This window comes from Phodopus roborovskii, unplaced genomic scaffold (genome assembly GCF_943737965.1).
Source record: "Phodopus roborovskii unplaced genomic scaffold, PHOROB, whole genome shotgun sequence".
In the NCBI taxonomy this organism is placed as follows: domain Eukaryota; kingdom Metazoa; phylum Chordata; class Mammalia; order Rodentia; family Cricetidae; genus Phodopus; species Phodopus roborovskii.
The window spans coordinates 4282090-4302037 of record NW_026126540.1 but is presented as its reverse complement, the minus strand read 5'-3'; the positions used below and the strand labels follow the sequence as shown (position 1 = coordinate 4302037).

Below are 19948 nucleotides of genomic sequence, written 5' to 3'. Positions count from 1 at the left end.
TAGTTCCAGGACAGCTTGGACTATTACACAGAGAAACCCTGTCTCAAAAAACCAAACCAAAACAAAAACCAAAAATCAACCAAACAAACAAACAGAAAAAAAACACCCCCCCCAATGAAAAAACATTGTAGGTCAGATCATATCATGTCTTCAGTCATACACCCTGTATTCAATCCTTAATTCCTCTAGAAGAAAATGGAAACTTGACTTTCCAAGACCCTGTTCCCTTCCTGACTGCCTGCTAGTCCTGTCACTCCTGCTTTTGTATTTTGAGGTAACCTGCAAAGCATTGTGACTGGTGTGTTTAGAAGGCTCTGAAGGGGTAAGATCAGGGGCAAAATGATAAGGTCTGGCTGGCCTGCAACAGAGGCAGGGACGATGGTGGCTTTCTACTATGATGCTGTCGTGAAGTGACTGGATTGGGAGTTCTGTTTCGTGTTTAACATTGTGTTCTAGAAATTCTCTATCGCCTCCCTACCCCACTACTCAGATACCAATGTTTGGTCAGATCCTTCACATATTAAAGGAATGCATTCCATCATGATTGGGAAGAGAAGTTGACAAAGCAGCTTTGTTGTACCACTGGCCAGGAAACAGAAAGGGGAGTGTAATATTCATTTGGCTTTCTCCAACTTTTTTCTCTTCCTTCCTTCCTTCCTTCCTAACCAACCAATCTGGATTCCAAGCCACAAGGTGCCACAGCCTATGTTCAAGGTAGGACTTCCTCAGCTAAACCTAATGAGACATCCTCGCAGACATCCTTAGGAGGGCCTTATTACTGCTCTAGGTGTTCCTTATTCCAGCCAAGCTGACTATTAGAATTAACTATCATACGTGGGCAGTTAAAAATACCTCAATGTAGCATTCAGGCTGTTGTGCACGTCTTCAAATAGGCTATGCACTAATATTAATTTCTTATATTTTCTTATTCAGTACCGTATCAAAATGTGCATGTGTTTCATATAGATGATTTCAGCTAAATGGGATATGTAGGAAAAATCGTTCTGAGCCAGGGAGAATGTTCCCTGCATTATGTTGTCACTCTCCTCTAACTCTTTGGCACCAGATTTCTGAATGGCTGGTGAACCATTAGCAAAAACATACTGCTTTTACTGTGTAAAGGTTAATTTTGATTTCTTCTGGTGAAGAAGTATCCTAATTATTATGGATGTAATTGCATTTCATCATTTCAAATATCTTTTGGGATTCTGATTGTAGTGGTGTAATATGCCAATATCTTATCCATGGTTTGTCAATTCCAGAAGCAGCAAGGATTCTGTAATTTGTTTGTACTTACTTTAATTTGAATTAATGTGAAGAATCAGGTCTTAATAAAGTGTTATTCTCTCTTTTCTGTCTCCTAATGATGAACCAGCCTGCCTCCATCTTAGGTTTAAAAGCCATCTTATAATAAGGACAAACTAAGCTCATTTGCTTATGATTAAATCTGTTTCTCAAGGATCAGACTATGCCCCGTCTGTAACCTTAATTACAAATGGTTCTTACTGCCTGTTCAGGTAATGACAGCCATGTCTATGTTCAAAAAGTTGTAATGACTATCTTGCAACCCTGCCTTTGTTTTAAAAGTGTGTTTGTTGTGGGATGTTAGACTGCACTGTGAAACTCCCAAGACTGTGTCAATAACATTAACCTTGGATCAGGGGCAGAGCCAGCAAATAGTTGACAAGAACTAGCCATAAACAATATGGAGGACCCAGGAATATGGACAGAGAGATGCACAGGAAGGAGTAGGGAGGGACTTAGAGATTTGAGGTCACTTTTGTTTGGGAAAGGTGGAGAGATGCTATTCTTTTTGGGTCTCTGGCCAAAAAGGGAAGTCAGCTGGTTGCTTCTCAGCTTTTCTTCTGTTCTAGCAGGTTTTCACCCCAACATCCAACTCCTGAGTCTTTATTGGTACACAGAACAATAGAGATGTAGTTAAAACCTACATTTGGTGGTCTCAGCCAAGCCACTGCCAGCAGGAATCCTACCAGGCTACAGTCTGAGCAGCAAGGTGCTGACTGTAGGGCTATGGGGGTGCAGATGGTAGTTAAAATATCAGTAGATTCAGGTGTGGCCACTACATTGAAAGAAAAACAACAATTGTTATGACCACTTTGTTATGATGACCTTGTTATGTTCTGCTTCTGTAACTCCGCCTATTTTTTCCCACCAAACCCCCATTTAGAAACCCCCTATCCCTGAGCTATAAAAGCTCTTCCCTATGTCCAATGATTATCTCTTGAACCCTGCCTTAGGGAAGATAATCCATGTACATGAATAAAAAAAGCTTGCTTTAATTAATTGCTTGCTTTGATTAATGTGGCCATGATGATTTGGGTCAGTGGTTTTTCTCTTGGCATGTTCAGGATTAATTCTAGTTGGAAGGGTCTGATGGAAGGGAGGAAGTTTTGAGAGAGCTAGAGAATGCCATAGTTGTTGCTTAAAAATAAAATAAAATAAAAGACCCATAGACTGATATTGGGGTTCAAGTTTCAAGCTGAAGATCACAAAAGCAAAGAAGCCAGCCACTAACTCTTACCTCTATCTCAGATTAGACCAAAAGGGTGATCGTCAGACTGCTCACAACTTCACTGCTCCTCAGATTCACTCAGACTGCTATGCTCTCATCAGTGTGGCTAGAGACTAATTCTTAGACTGAATACCTCTACCCTTTATACCTCTCAAATCCTAGGATTAAAGAGCTTTGATTTACTCTTTGATAACCCAGGGTGGTCTTGGACTTAGAGATCCTTCTACTTCTTAATCCTGAGTCTTGGTATTAAAGGTGTGTGCCACCACCTCCTAGCTCCTATAACTAACTAGTGTGGCTGCTTTGATATTTGATCTCTGAAAATCATAAACAATATATAATGACACTTAGTACTAAAAATGAACCTATGAAGTGTGCCTGAAGTAAATCATATCTATTTCTGTCTATTGCCACATATAGTTTTAAAGTTTAAGAGAATTACCCAAAAAGAGAAGTGAAGAGTGCTTTACACCTACCTTGCCTGTCCAGAAGACTTCCTGAATTCAGGAGGATGAGAAATGATCTCAGTGAGCCCCAGTGATTTTGTTGTTATTGTTTTAAATCTCTAGTCAATACCTTTTTTGATGTAGTTCCCTGTATAGACCTGATAAAGAGATTTTCACCCCTTCCAATTACATTCTCACTTGATTTTTGCTTTCTATATTGTTTAATGATACTGCTCAAAAGTTTAAATTGGACTCAGACAACTTATGTTGATCCACTGATGATGGATTTATTTGAGTGTGTTTATTATGTTGTTTTTTAAAATTTCATTTAATAATTGCACTCTTGTTTTTGTTTTGTTTTGGACTGATACTTTCTTATTATATAGCTCTGGTTGTCCTGGAACTCACTGTGTAAACCAGGATGGCCTTACCAAACTCAGAGTTCCCACCTGCCTCTGCCTCCTAAGTACTGGGATTGAAGGTGTATACCACAGTGCCCAGCTACATGCTGTATTTTGCTCAACTTAAAAATTTTTTTGAGGTGGCGTTTCATTATACTGCCCATGTTGGCCTCATTCATGGGTTTAAGCAGCCTTCCTGCCTCATTCTTCCAAGTAGTAGCACCCCCATACCCATCTTGCATCGCTTCTAAAATGATTTATCACTTTGTTCTTAAGTAAATCAGTTGTTCTCAGTGTTAGGTGTAGCCATTAGGCATTTTTTTTTTTTCCTTTCACCATAGATTGTAAGCCCCAGACTGAGCTACATGGTGGATAATACATGTAGATTACAGACTCAAGGCACTTGAAAATGTAGTTTAAGTCTTAGAATTTAACTGATATATTCATTAGATGGAATCAAAATTGAGATGTGATTGAGGGTTTCCTGGTTTGCCAAATTTTTTGATTTGGTCTCAGGACAGCCTTTGGAAATTAAATTTTTTTTTTTAATATTTTTTATTTTATTATTTTTTTACCTATTGATCCCACTTCCCTCCCTCCCATTCCCCCACCCCACCCCATCCCATTCCCTATCAACTCCCCAGGGACGGGGAGGGGAGGCCTTCCAGGAGGAATCATCAACATCTGTCAAGTCATTTGGCCCTCCCTCCTGTCTCTAGGCTAAGGGAGTGTCCCTCCATGGGGAATGTGCTCCCGAAGTCCTTTCCTGCACCAGGGATACATCCTGGGTTCACTGTTAGAGGTCCCATAGACTGCCCAAGCCTTCTAACTGAGACCCACATTCAGGGGGCCTGAGTTGGTCCTATGCTGGTTTCCCAGCTATCAGTCTGGGGTCCATGACTCCCCCTTGTTCAGGTCAGGTCAGCTGTCTCTGTGGGTTTCTGTAGCCTGGTCTTGACCCCCTTGTTCATCACTTTTCCCTCTTTGCAACTGGATTCCAGGTTTGGCTCAGTGCTTAGCTGCGGGTGTCTGCTTCTGTTTCCGTCAGCTACTAGATGAAAGCTCTAGGATGGCATGTAAGGTAATCATCAATCTCACTATCAGGGAAGGGCATTTAAGGTAGCTTCTCCTCTATTGCTCAGATTGTTATTTGGGGTCATCCTTGTAGATCTCTGGACATTTCCCTAGTGCCAGATTTCTCTTTAAACCTATAATGGCTCCCTCTATTGATGTGTCTCTTTTCTTGCTCTCATCTTGTTCCTTTATTGTACAAGGTTGTTTTGGCTATTCTGGTGGGTCTTTTGTTTTTCCATATAAAGTTTAGTATTGTCCTTTCAAAGTCTGTGAAGAATGTGTTGGGATTTTGATGGGGATTGCATTGAATTTGTAGATTGCTTTTGGCAAAATTGCCATTTTTACTATGTTGATCCTATCCAAGAGCATGGGAGATCTTTCCATTTTCTGATGTCTTCTTTAATTTCTTTCTTTAAAGACTCATAGTTCTTATTATATAGGTATTTCACTTGTTTGGTTACTGTTATCCCAAGATATTTTGTGCTGTTTGTGGCTATTATAAAGGGTGATCTTTCTCTGATTTCTTTCTCAGCCTCTTTTTTGTCTGTATATACTAGGGTTACTGATTTTCTTTTTAGTTAATTTTGTATTCTGCCACTTTGCTGAAGGTGTTTATTAGCTGTAGGAATTCCCTGGTAGAGTTTTTCCAGTCACTTATATAAACTATCATATCATCTGCAAATAGTGAGAGTTTGACTTCTTTCCAAATTGTATCCCCTTGATCTCCTTTTGTCTTCTTATTGCTCTAGCTAGAACTTCAAGTACAATATTGAAGAGATATGGAGAGAGTGGATAGCCTTGTCTTGTTCCTGATTTTAGAGGAATCGCCTTAAATTTTTCTCCATTTAGTTTGATGTTGGCTGTTGGTTTACTGTATATTGCTTTTATTATGTTTAGGTATATTCCTGTTATCCCTGATCTCTCTAAGACTTTATCATGAAGGGGTGTTGGATTTTGTCAAAGTCTTTTTCAGCATCTAGTGAGATAATAATATGGTTTTCTTTTTCAGCTTGTTTATATCATGGATTACATTGACAGATTTTCATATATTGAACCATCCCTGCATCCCTGGGATGAAGTCCACTTGGTCAAGATGGATGATTTCTATGATATGTCCTTGGATTCAATTTACCAGTATTTTATTGAATATTTTTGCATCAATGTTCATGACAGAAATTGGTCTGTAGTTCTCTTTTTTGTTGTGTCTTTGTGTGTTTTGGGTACTAAGGTAATTGTAATTTCATAGAAAGAGTTTGGCAATGACCCTTCTGCTTCTATTGTGTGGAACAATTTGAGGTGTATTGGTATTAGCTCTTCTTTGAATTACTGGTAGAATTCTGCATTGAAGCCATCTGACCCTGAGTGTTTTTTGGTTGATAGACTTTTGATGACTGCTTCTATTTCATTAGGGGTTATAGGTCTGTTTAAATTGCTCATCTGTTCTTGATTTAATTTTTGTAAGTAACATCTGTTCAGAAATTTGTCCATTTCCTTTAAATTTTCAAATTTTGTGAAATACAGGTTTTCAAAGTATGACCTGAAGATTCTCTGAATTTCCTCAGTGTCTGTTGTTATGCCCCCTTTTCATTTCTGATTTTGTTAATTTGCATGTTCTCTCTCTGCTTTTTGGTTAGTTTGGATAAAGGTTTGTCTATCTTGTTGATTTTTCTCGAAGTACCAACTCTTTGTTACATTGATTCTTTGCATTGTTTTTCCTAATTTCTACTTTATTGGTTTCAGCCCTCAATTTGATTATTTCCTGGTGACTTTTCCTTTGGGGTGAGTTTGCTGCTTTTTGTTTTAGAGCTTTCAGTTGTGTTGTTAATTCCCTAATTTGATTATCTTCCAGCTTCTTCATGTGGGCACTTAGTGCTATGAACTTTCCTCTTAGTACTGCTTTCAAAATGTCCCATAAGTTTGGGTATGTTGTGTCTTCATTCTCATTGATTTCTAGGAAGTCTTTAATTTCTTTCTTATTTCTTCCTTGACCCAGGAATGGTGCAGTTGTGCATTGTTTAGTTTCCATGAGTTTGTAGGGTTTCTGTAATTTGTGTTGTTGTTGTATTCTAACTTTAAAGCATGGTCTGATAAGATACAGGCTGTTATTCCATTTTTTTTTTTTTTAATATCTGTTGAGGTTTGCTATGTTAGTGAGTATGTGGTCAATTTTAGAGAAAGTTCCGTGTAGAGCTGAGAAGAAGGTATATTCTTTTGTGTTTGGATGGAATGTTCTATAGATGTCGGTTAAACCCAATTGGGTCATAATTTGGAAATTATTTTTTTAATAATTCATTTATTTATTGTATGTGTACATTTATGCCATGTCCCATGGCATACATGTGGAGGCTGGAGGACAACTTGTAGAAGTTGGTTCTCTCCTTCTGCCATAGGTCCTGGGCATTGAACTCAGGTTGTCATTCTTGGCAATAGGCACCTGTTCCCACTGAGCCATCTTGCTGGTCCTGGTAATTCCTTATTCATTGTGATTTCTCTTTTAGTTTGTATTATGTATACTTGTGGGTGTATGTGAATATTAGTACAAATGCCCTCAGAGGTGATAGGAACTTCTGGAGCCTAGAGTAACAGGGGGTTGGTTGTGAGCCACCAACACAAGGTGCTAGGAACTGAACTTGGGTCCCCTGCAAGAGCGATACATACTCTCAGCTGCTGAGCCGTCTCTCCAGTCTCAGACAGATTGATTTAGTGGTGTTCTAGAATAGTAGGCCTGTTGCATATTATAGAGAATCCTGTGTGCTCAACTGAAGGTCGTCATCAATTCTTGGCCTTATTGTCATACCCACTAGTTTCCCTCCTCTTCCCACGTATTTAAATTAGAGAAATTGAAGGTGCTGTTGTGTTCCTTGGGATGCAAAGGATGTTTGTGTGTGCACAATTTGCTGTGTGTGTGTGTGTGTGTGTGTGTGTGTGTGTATGTGTATGCACCTGATTGTAAATATATGTATGTGTGTGTGTGTGTGTGTGTGTGTGTGTGTGCATGCACCTGATTGCTAATGCTGCTATATGTTTTCTTTTAATATTTGCAGTGATTACAATCAAGCGGTATTTAAAATCTTTCTGGAACCGGAGACATGAGGCTGAAGATATCTCTCTTAAAAGAACCAAAGCATATCCTTTTAATATGGTAAACCTTACTACATTCAACTTGTTATGATACTATCATAGGTTTTCTTCTGCTTTTTTTTTTTAACGTCTACTTAATGGTTACTTTTCATTTTTTGAATGTTATTTTATAGACAAATTGTTCTCAAAACATTTAAGACCCAAGTTGTGGTAGTTCCCCAAAATATACTATGAGCCCAAAGTCTTACTTTCAAATATTTACTGACATTTTTATTACTCTACTTCCTAAAGATTTAAAAAGAATCCTTTGTTTAATCTACTAGAATCTTAAAAAGAGTCTTTAACAAAATCTGTATTAATTAGCCAGCCAGTAGTGTTGCATACCTTTAAGCCCAGCACTTTGGAAACAGAGGCAGGTGGATCTCTGAGTTGGAGGCCAGTCTGGTCTACAAAGTGAGTTCCAGGAGAGGCAGGGCTACATTGAGAAATTCTGTCTGGAAAAATAAAAGCAAACAACAAGAAGTCTGAATAATCTGCTAATGTGATCTCACACATATGTGCTCATTCAGTCTTGTTTTATTTATTTGTATTCCTGAGAAAGTAGAAGACAAATTAGGGAGATCTGAACAGTAAGTCCTTTATTACTTTACAAAGGAAGGTGGCAGTTATTAATCTTTTCTTAGATATATAATTCTTATATTTTGTCAGAGAGATCCTTCAGTGGGGTTTACAAAGGTACAATTGGCCCCTCTTCTCACTCTTTTCATTTCAATTAGTTCTCAAGGTGTTTCCTGTGGACTCTATTGCAGGTCTGTGAGGGAATAAGTAACTTAATTTGGGGTGAGCATACTGTTTAAATTTATTATCTGGGAGCATTCAGAGATCATGTTTAAGTGATTATTTGAGGTTTGTTTGTTTGCTTGCTTGCCTATTTTGTTGATGGGGATTGAACCCAAGCCTACCATGAGCATATTCAACTCATATTCTACCATGGAACTATATTCTAAGCCACCTCCCTCACTTTAAATTTTGGCTTTTCAAGACAGGGTTTCTCTGTGTAACAACTTAGCTGTCCTGGAACTTGCTCTGTAGTCCAGGCTGGCCTCAAACTCACAGAGATCCACCTGCCTTTGCTTCCTGAGTGCTGGGATTACAGGAGTGCACCTACCTCTCGGCCCAGCCCCCATTTTTAGTTTATATTACCAGATGTCAATATATCATAGATGTGAAACAAAGAAAATCTGGTCCTTCATCAGAAATAGGGAAATACTGATTGAAACATCTACTTCACTTGTTTTTGCTATTTATTTATTTAACTCTTAGTAAAGATATAGTTTTACTTCTTTTATATCAGTTTTCTATCTTTTCAAAGGGTTCTCTCAGGAATTCATACCACTATTAGTGTCTGGTGTTTACCTTTTTAAGCTGAGGAGTAACTCCCTATTTAGATTTTCCTCACCTAACAGTCCTTGCATTTCTACTCTTAGTTAACCCTATATATGCACATTATATAACCTTATATAAACTGCTGTTGTTTTGTTCTGAGTTGTAAGCTACCTGTCTCGGTTTTAGACATAGTGTCAGGGGCTAGAGAATTGTCTCAGTACTTAGGAACATATGCTATACTTCCAGAAGACCCAAGTTTGGTTTGCTTTGGTTGACTTACCTGTAACTCTAACTTCAGGGGATCTGGTGGCCTCTGGGTACACCTATAAACACTTGTGACACACATACTCATGCACAAATAAAAATCAGGTAAATCCTTAAAAAAAGAGAGAGAGAGAGGTGGCAGCAGTCGTACTGAGTGTTTTAGTAGTGGTTCTTTCCTTTGGTTCAGAATAGTACAGTACTGCTTTCCTATGATGTTGCTTAACATTTTATATTGTCTTTTTTCTTTTCTTTTTGCTTAATCCATCATATTTGAATTAATTAAAAAAATCTTGGACACATCATACTGATTATGATTCAGTCTCTTTCTGTTTCCTTGGAAAAAGTTTGTTCACATAAGGTAAAAAAAAAAAAAGTTGCTGAAAACAAAAAGGTGAGAAGATTGTATAAGAACTATAAGAGAACAGGCAGCCTAACCAGGATGCTGGTGATCTATAAATAAGAGAGATAAACAAGAGGAAGCATCTATATAAGTGACAAGTAGAGATACTTTATCCAGTTACACAATGTTGTGAGGATAACCAGGCTGTCCTGAAAGCAGATATGGGATTTTAACTTATTCTTTCACTCACTTGCACAAATCAGAGACTAAAAACTGAAGAATTTGGGGAATTGTATTTCATTTATTCCTATGCATCTTGTAGATTCAGTAAATTGTAACTGAATTATTTTTGACTTCAGTGTCAGAAAATTTGGATTGTTGGAGTGGTGAGATTTAATCCCAGGACTCAGGATTAAGAGGTAGATAGATCCCTGTGAGTTCAAGGCCACCCAGATCTACACAAGATTGATCCAGTCCTAAAGGGATATAGTTCACACAAAGATGACCTCAGCACCTGGGAATCTTTAATCCCAGCACTAGAGGGGTATAAAAGACAGGAGCAGGGTCTTCAGTAGTCAGTATCAGCGACTTATTCTCCAGCCACATTGAGGAGAGGTTACAGTCTGAAATTTGGAGGAGCCAGGATCACCTTTTATTCCAATTTAGAGTGAGAGCTAGTGGTCAGCTGCTTTGCTTTTCTGACCTTCAGCTTGAAGTTTGAACCCTAATATCAGTCTCTGGGTTATTTGTTGTGTGTGTGTGTGTGTGTGTGTGTGTGTGTGTGTACTGCCACTGTGCTTATATAAAGGCAAGAGTTCCCAGGAGTTTTGTGTGTGTGTGTGTGTGTGTGTGTGTGTGTGTACAGCCACGGTGCTTATATAAAGGCAAGAGTTCCCAGGAGTCATTTTTCTCCTTCCACTATGTTGGCCCCAAGAATCAAACTCAGGGTCTGGAGAGATGGCTCAGAGGTTAAAAGCACTGGCTGCTCTTCCAGAGGTCCTGAGTTCAATTCCCAGCAACCATATGATGGCTCATAACTATCTGTAATGAGATCTGGTGCCCTCTTCTGGCCTGCAGGGATACATGCAGACAGAACACTGTATACATAATAAATAAATAAATCTAAAAAAAAGAATTGAACTCAGAATTACCCAGGGAACGATCTCACCACTCCAATAATCCAAATTTTCTGACACCTCCTAGCTTCTGGGATTAAAGGTGAGTATCACTACTGCCTGATTTCTATAGCTTGAGACTGACATTGCTTTCTGAATCCTCAGGCAAGCTTAATAAATCATAAATAATATATCACACACACACATGCACACAATCACACATTAATAAATATTATTTTAAAACGTAAAACATTGTATTGTCCATTAAACATAAATAACTTAGCTATCATACACAGTGCCCTAGGTTTGTTCTTGGGACAATAAGTGAAAAAATAAGAATAGGTAACTAAAATGAAAGCAGGAGCAATGGTAAGATGGTTCCAGCTGTTAGGCCCTAGCATCCCTAGAAGCTATCATAATGTGTAACTGAAAGAGACAATTCACTGATAAAGTTCTGTCTTCCTAAAAATCAATGTTAACTTATAAAATAGTATGTGTTACCAGCATTGTGGTTCATGGCTTTAATCTCAGCACTTGGGAGGCAAAGGCAAATGGATTCCTGTGATTTTGAGGCCAGCTTGCTCTAGATAGTACGTTTTAGGCCAGCCATGGTTACACAGGGAGACCCTGTCTCAAAAAGAGGGAGAGGGATGGAGAGATGGCTCAGAGGTTAAGAGTACTTACTATTCTTGCAGAGCACACAGTTCAGTTCCCAGCACTCACATGGCTCACATTCTTCCATTACTCCTTATCTTAGTTAGTTAGGTTTTTATTGCTGTGTGTGATAAAACACATGACCAAAAACAACCTGGGGAAGAAAGGGTTTATTTTACCTTACAGTTTCACATCCCAGTCCATCACTACAGAAAGACAGGGCAGGAACTCAAACTGGTGGAACCTGGAGGCAGGAGCTGATGCTAGTTGCTGATTTGTCTCTCATGGTTTCCTCAGCCTGGCTTCCTATGGCACCCAGGACCACCAGCCCAGAGGTAGCAATGCCCACAGTAAGCAGGGCCCGTCTACATCTATCATTAATCAAGATCTGATGATCTGGTGGGTTATTTCCTCAAAATTTTGAGGTTCCTTCCTTCCAGATGACTCTAGCTGTGTACATAGATCTCTGAATTAGCTTTTTCTAACTTCCACAGGTACTAATCATGTATATGGGGTACAGGCATACATGCAAGCAAAACACTCATACACAGTAAATAAATCATACATGTTAGATAAATCTAAAACAATTTTAAAATTATAACAATGCAAATGCATCCTAATAACTTAATTAATACATATATAACTATGTATCTTTTGTCCCCCTTTCTTCCTGTCTATCTCCCAACATCATTTCCTACCTTTTGATTTTTACTGACTGATTTTGAGTGTATGTATGTATCTTTTGACCATGCTTTCTTTAATTTCCATCCTTACAACTTGTTTGGAAGACATTTTCCTTTAAATGGAAAAAATATTAAAAATCACACAATGAGCCAGGTGGTGGTGGTGCAAGCCTTTAATCTTAGCACTTGGGAAGCTGAGGTAGGCAGATCTCTTGAGTTTGAGGCCAGCCTGGTCTCCAGAGTAAGTTCCAGAACAGCCAAGGCTACACAGAGAGACCCTGTCTTGGAAGAAAAAGAGAAAAGAAAAAGTCATACAAAGAAAAATACATGGTGAAACTTGGAGACATTTGGCTATGACACTTTTCATGATCTACATCTTGAATGCCTTTAAAGACAGAAGCCTTTTTTGCTGGGTCTCCTTAACACAACACCACATCAGGAATTAGTGAGCTGTGTAGGTTGGACAACGGCTGAGGAGCTATACTCTTGCAGCGATGATCACCAGATAGTGAAGTGGAACTTGCTAACCAGTGAAACCAGTCTCATAGTAAAGCTGCCTGATGACATCTACCCGATCGATCTTCACTGGTTTCCCAAAAGTTTAGGCATGAAGAAGCAGACGCAGGCAGAAAGTTTCGTCCTCACAAGTTCTGATGGTAAGTTGTTTGTTTTATTAGTATTTTGCCTGTGTGCATGTCTATGTGAGGGGGTTGGATCCTGGAATTACAGACAGTTGCAAGTTACCATGTAGGTGCTGGGAATTGAACCCAGGTCCCCTGGTAGAGCACTTAGTGCTCTTAACTGCTGAGTCATCTCTCCAGCCCTCTAATAATAAGTTTTCAAATAATGTCCTATGCACATCTGTATACTGAAAATATAGTATAGACTCATGAAATGTGCCTAGAGTTGTTTTACAAAACTGCTATTTGAAGTGAATATACTGTCATCGGCACATTTTATTTTCTTGTATGACCTTGGTGATTTTGAAGGATTCAGGCCTGGGTTTTTTCTTTCCTTTTGTTTTTTTTTTTTTTTTTTTTTGAAACAGGGTTTTTCCGTGTAACAGCCCTGGCTGTCCTGGAACTCACTCTGTAGACCAGACTGGCCTGGAACTCACAGATATATGCCTGCTTCTGCCTCTCTCCAAGTGCTGGGACTAAAGGCATGCACCACCATCACCTGGCCAGGCCTGTTTTTTTTTTTTTTTTTTTCACTGTTTCTTTATGATTTGATTCAGCTTACAAGTTTTTAGTGGGAATATCAGGAGATTTATGGTGCTGATTTGAAACACTATTGTGATGTTAATGCCTTACCTGACAGTAAGTGCTTTCTAAGTTAATCTACTATGGTGTTACTATTTTCTCCCTCACTTTTTGATTTGTTTTACTTTATGGTTACAAGTGTTTTTCCTACATGTATGTATGTACACCGCATGTATGCCTGAATCTTGCAGATGTTAGATGAGGGTGTGCAATGCCCTAGAGCCACCATGTGGGTATTGAGAAGTGACGCTGGTCTTCTGCAAGAGCAACAAGTGCTCTTAACCATTGAGCTATCTCTCCTGCCTCTATTTTCTCCCTTTTAATAATTTGTATGAAAATACATTTGAGACTACATAAAAGTATTCCATTCCTTCTTAGACTTCCTTCCATTTTAAAAATCTACTGATGGTTCTTGGCTAGATCATTTATTCCCAGAGAAGCTGCCAACTGATAGTTTTCTCTATAATCTATCTCTATAATCCTATCCCGTGTTAAATAGTTGGTATCCTGCTTCAGGGAAAAACTTTCTGTCCCATGGTCATCTGTCTTACTTAGTTTAATGTTAGCCTCATAGAATTTTTTTATTTGTGTTACTATAATTTCTTAATCTTGATTTTGAAATTGTTCCGTATTTGGCCACTGAGAGCCCCATTGGTGGAGCCAGCTGCATTGATTTTGTTTTTGTTGTGTACATGTAGTTATCATTTCTCGAGTACTTCCTTACTGGCACAAAATGTCCCAAACTAATCTTGTAGTTCTTAGTCCCATTTTCTAAATCAGCCATTTTCCAAACAGGCTTGTTTTTAGATGGTTAATGATATGTAAAGCCAAGATAGGGACACTGCTTGTAGTATTCCTTCTAATGGGGTGTGTCTACTCTTCAGACTCTTCATCAAACAGAAGTAAGACATGGGATGACAAAGACTCCAGAAATTAGGGCTATTCAGATGGCTCAGTGGATAAAGGCACTTGCTGCCAAGCCTGATGGCTTGAATTCAGTCCCTGGAACCCACATTGTGGGAAGGAGAAACTGACTTCTGCAACTTGTCCTCTGACGGCCATATGCATTCTAAATTATTTTTAGATGTATGTCAGTAGTCAGTTTTCTATCACTTTCTATCTAAACCTTGAATATATTTTACTAACACCAGTTCTAATTTAATACCACAGAATTTTAGTTTTTCTTTTTCTGATTCTTGGAAACATTGAGGAAGTGCAGTTATCATTATCAGTATATACACTCATTTGTTTAATTCTGTGGTATATAATTTTCAAAATTAACAATCCAGACTAGACTACTATAAAAATTAACCTAAGTTTAGTATTTGTTTGATATTATTTTTCCCTTTAACACTGTTTTCCCCCCTCCTTCCCTCCCCTCGCCTCTCCTTTTCTCTTTCTTCTCCTCCCTTCCTCCCTGTCTCCCCTGCCCTCCCCCTTCCCCCCCCCCCCCGAGCCTCACTATGTATTCCAGGCTACTCTTGAACTCACTGTGTAACCCAGGTTGTTCTGGAATTCACTGTCCTTCTACCTCTTATGTGCTGATGTTACAGATGTGCCCTAGTCTGTGGACATTTGTAGGGCATTTGTGATCTTCAAAAATGTGTTTCATATCTTTCAAATGTATATAACTATTTTCCCCTTTGTAATTAATTTGTATTACTCCAAAAAGTTAGGATTAATTCATCCTTTTTAAAATAAGCGATTGCTTTTATTATTCAGGACTTAAGTGTATTTTAAATCCAAATCACCCCCCCCTTTTTTTTTGCTTACTAAATGAAATATACTATATGTGAGTGTCTATCATGTGAGACTTTTTTGCATCTTTTTATTAGACTTGTGTTCCTTGAGATGGAGAATTATGACATTATTTGCTCTTATGCCTCTAGTGCCTAATAACTATTAGTTAATTAATGCTAATTAGCCTAGTAGTAGGAACTCAACAAATGTTTTAGCATAAGTTAATTTAATAAAGTAGGTTCTCACAGATAATTTCTTTTAGGTAAATTTCATCTCATTTCCAAGTTAGGAAGAGTGGAAAAAAGTGTAGAGGCTCACTGTGGAGCTGTGCTTGCAGGAAGATGGAATTACGAGGGGACCGCATTAGTTACAGGTAAGTTCTCTGCAAATTTGCATCACTTTGCTGTGCTGGCATCAAAACCTGGCCCTTCATATACTAGGCAAGTGATCTACCACTGAGCAATATCCTCCACATCCAAAGTAGCATTTCAAATGAATGTTTCATAGAAAATATTTTCATTGTTCTGGTTTCATTTCTATGCTATGATAAAATATTGTGATCAGAGACCAGAGACAACATCTGGGATGAGAGGGTTTGATTGTGCTTACGAGTCCAGGTTTATAGTCTATTTTTGTGGGAAAGTCAATTCATAGGATAAAAATAACTAAATTTAAAAAAAATAAAGGAACTCAGTAAATTGAATCAAGAGCAGAAAGAGGGCAAATACTTCACTAGCTCTTTTTTGCTGTTCATAGTTCTGGGCCCAGCCATGAAGTGGTGCTGCCCACATTGGGCTGGGTTTCCCCACATCATTTAAAAATCAGTGTAATTCCCCATAGGCATGCCCCTTGGCCCACCTGACCTAGATATTTCTCAACGGATTCTCTTCCCAGGTGGCTTTAGATGGGGCAAGTTGACATTTAAAACTAGCCATCACACCAGAGCTGTTACACAGAGGAACACTGTCTCAGAAACACCAAACCAACCAAACCAACAAAAAATCAAAACAAAGCCAAACAATTAACCATCATGAATTCATTTAGCAGTGGCATATTTCACTATCTAGTAGCAAATAATTGTCATAACACCAATCTAGACTGCTGTGTAAATGGTATCATTCAGAATATTTTATTTTTCTTCATTTTCTGTCTAGAGACAGAGTCTTGATATGTAGTACAGGTTGGCCTGGTATTAATTTTTGTAGGTCATTCTGGTCACATATTTAGCAATCTTCCTGTTTCAGCCTTGAATGCTGGAGCTAGAGGAGAATACCACTATGTCCTTTTCTTGAGTATCATATTGTTACTCTTATTTATGACTTTTTGGAGAATATTCTATCAAAGAAAGCTTTTAGAATGATCAACTCTATCAGGTATGATCGTGCATGCCTTTAATCCCAGGCAGCTGGATCTCTGAATTTGAGGCCACCCTGGTCTACAGAGTGAGTTCCAAGATAGCAGCCAGTGCTACATAAGAAAACCTGTCTCACAAAACTAACAACAAAACAAAAGATCAAGTCCCTAGAATAGATAAAAGTTACAACTTTTTTAAAAGTTCCAAAATTGAAAATCTTCTCATGTAATTTAGCTTTATATCTCTTCTCTCTTCCATCCCAGACCTACTCCAGGTAGGACTTACTGTATTTACTGTATTAGTCACCAATTGCTGCATAATGAGTTATCTCAACACTTAAACAACAAGCATTGGCTGTGTGGCTATTTCTATGGCCTGGGAGCAGCTTTAGTGGGTGGGTATTTCTGGCTTAGAGTGTCATGAGGTTTTTTCAAGTGGTACCATGTGGCTGCAGTCATAGGAAGGCTTGACTGTGCTGGAAGGTCCACTTCTAGCTTGGTTTACACACTTGGATGCAGGCAGAAGACCTTAGTAAGATCTTTGGCTTTGGCAGGAGACTTTAATTCCTTGCCACATAGGCAATTCTATAGGGCTGATGAAGTATTTTTATAAAATGGCATCTGGCTTCCCAGGGATCCAAAAAAATAGCAGGTTAGAAGCCACAGTATCTTTTCTGACTCACTCTCAGAAATTATACTCTGCCATTTCCATCCCACTCTGTTCTTTAAAAGCAGGTCACTAAGTACAGACCACACTGAGGCAGAGTGAGGATAAAAGCTGCACCCTGAGAAAAGGAATAGTGAAGACTCTGTGCAGATGTTTTTAATCTATCCCTAAGGTCTCTTTAGGTGGATTTAAATTTTTTTTTTCTTTAGTGACATGTCCTCTGTCTCACCTGCAACTTCTTTTCCTATGGCTTCTTTTTCAGCATATAAATGGATTTAGATGTGAATTATTTGAAAAATTAGGCAGGAAATATAAATTCCAGGCTGGAATGGAGCTTAGTAGTAGAGTATTCATCTACTGTGTGCAAGGATCTAGCTTTGATCACCAACACCACAAAAATAAAATATAATAAATAAATAAAACCAAAAATCCCACTGGATGTAGTGGTGCACACCTTTAATTCCAGTACTTGGGAGGAAGTGGCAGGTGGGTCTCTGTGAGTTTGAGGCCTGGTCTACATAGTGAGTTTCAGGACAACCAGAGCTACATAGTGAGACCCTGCCTTGAAAAAACTCAAAAACCAAACAAACCAAAGCCAAAACCAACCAACCAAACAGCAAGGCTTTTCTTAAACAGTTCTCTGTAGCACCAGGCCTTTTCTTCTCTTTTCAGCTAAGATGTTCTCCAGTGGGTCCCATTATTTCACCCATTTCTTCTCCTGATCCCTGGTGTTCAGCTGCAGCAGATCATACACCAAGAGTACTTTCCTTGAAGTTCTAAGTGGAGATCAGAGTGACAATGGAAGTAGTATATGAGTAATATATTCCTAAGTTTTAACGAAAAATAAAATTTTTGATATGGAAGTTAGGTTCTGTTGATGAAGGGTTTTTTTTCATGCAATTTCTTCTTAAATCTACTGTTACAACTTACCCTATTAGGATTGGAATGAATTGTGTCTGAATTTTAAACATTTAGATGTTTATTTATATGTACAAGTATAAACTTGAGATTATTTTCTACATATAATTTTTTTTTTTCCTTCATAGTTGGAGAAGATGGACAAGTGAAAATCTGGTCAAAGACGGGGATGCTTAGGTCAACATTAGCTCAGCAAGGTATGCTTACAACTGGTCATTTAATTTCCAAGACTGTACAACACATGTGTCCCAACATTAGCTCAGCAATTTTGCTTTATAATTGGTCGTTATTTTCCTAGACTGTACAACACATGTGTCTCAACATTTTTTTTTTAAATAAATAATCTGTTATTGGGCTAGAGAGGTGGCTCAGAATTTAAGTGCACTTACTGTTCTTGCAAAAGATCTGGGTTCAATTCCTAGCACCCACATGGCAGCTCACAACAGTGTAAGTTCGGTTTCAGGGAACCTGATACCCTCTTGTGACTTTCCAAGTGCACCAGACATGTACATGGTACACATATATACATGTAGGCAAATATTCAGACACATAAAAATGACAAAATAAATAAATAAATATAAGAAAATACTTCTTTTTTTCTTAAAAAAAGGAATCTTTGATAGTGGTTGAAATTGACTTTGGTCACACTCAAGATCTGAATTCTCTTACTTTTCTTTGGATTTAGGGACATTTTTAAAAAGACTTATTTATTTTGTGTATGTGAATGTTTTGCTTGCATGCTTGTCTGCGAACCATGTGCATGCCTGGTACCTGTGGAGGTCAGAAGAGGGCAAGGGTGTCAGATACCCTGAAGCCACAGTTCAAGTGGTTGTGAGCTACTTTGTGGGAGCTGGGCCTTGAATCTGGGTCCTCTGCAAGAGCAATAAATAAATGCTCATTAATTGTTGAGCCATCTCTCTAGCCCCTATACTTTTTAAAATTCCATTTATGTATTCATTTATTTGTAGGTTTACATGTCTTCACCCATGAAGCGCACATGTGAGGGTAACAGATCAATTTGTGCTAGTTAGTTTTCTCATCTCTACCATGTGGATTCTAGGGATGGGACTCAGGTCACAGGTGTGGTGGTATCTTTTTCTGCTGAGTCATCTCATTGGCCCCGTACTTTTTCTTACTTTCTGTGATCCATACTTACCTGATGGACCATGGTAATATTATTTAAATTAAAATATATTTAAAAAGCCAGGCATGGTGTGATGGCACCTTTAATCCCAGCACCCTGGAGGTAGAAGGAGGTGGATCTCTGTGAGTTCAAAGGCAGTCTGGTCTACATAGTGAGTTCCTGAATATTCAGTAGTGAGTTCCTGAGTATGCAGAGCTATATTATTGACAAACAGGCTTTTTCTTTATGTTAATGAACCTATATAAATGCAGCTGTAGGCTAAATATTCTTTTTAAATGATTCTGAAATATTTAGAGTGTCTTGCACATAAAATTGGTCTGGGTGTTTAGTTAAGACAATCTAGCTGGACATGGTACTGCATGCATGCAATCCCAACACTTATGAGACAAAGGCAGACGGATTGTGAATTTGAGACCATCTTGGAATATATAGCAAGACTTTGTCTCAAAAATAACTCATTGGTAGAACACTTGTATAGTATGCAGGTCTTGGGTTCAGTCCATGGTACTGAAAAGAAAGATTGAAAACTATGTAAGAAAAGATATTAAACACATCCTCTTCATTTAAAAGTCCCAGTAACCAGGCAGAGTGGACCATGCTTGTAATCCTAGTACTTGGAGCCTAAGGCATGAGGATGCCCACCAGTTTGAGGCTTGTTCTACATAGTCATTTTCTGTCTAGCCTGGCTATACTGTCTCAAAAACTTGATATTAGCATTCCTTGATTTCTGTCCTAATAAAGGGGAATAAACACAGAGATGAGTGTAACTTGGTGACTGACAGTGTTTAAAGGAGCACCTCAGTGTTTGGAGTACAGAAAGGAGAGGCAGTAAGTCATTATGGTGGTCATTCCTGTTGGGGCTTAGATTACACGTAAATTCTTAGAGT

The 19948-nt window shown here is 38.5% G+C and overlaps 1 protein-coding gene across 1 annotated transcript in view; it reads left to right on the top strand.

The window, feature by feature from the left end:
- The window catches only part of Ift80 (intraflagellar transport 80), a 98625-nt gene that overhangs the window by 7379 nt on the left and 71298 nt on the right, over positions 1-19948 (top strand). Inside the window, exons 2-5 of the mRNA XM_051198802.1 lie at positions 7499-7582; positions 12414-12633; positions 15242-15352; positions 18046-18114. Coding sequence (XP_051054759.1) covers positions 7544-7582; positions 12414-12633; positions 15242-15352; positions 18046-18114 — 439 coding nt within the window. The 5' untranslated portion in view covers positions 7499-7543. The remainder of the gene's footprint in view (positions 1-7498; positions 7583-12413; positions 12634-15241; positions 15353-18045; positions 18115-19948) is intronic.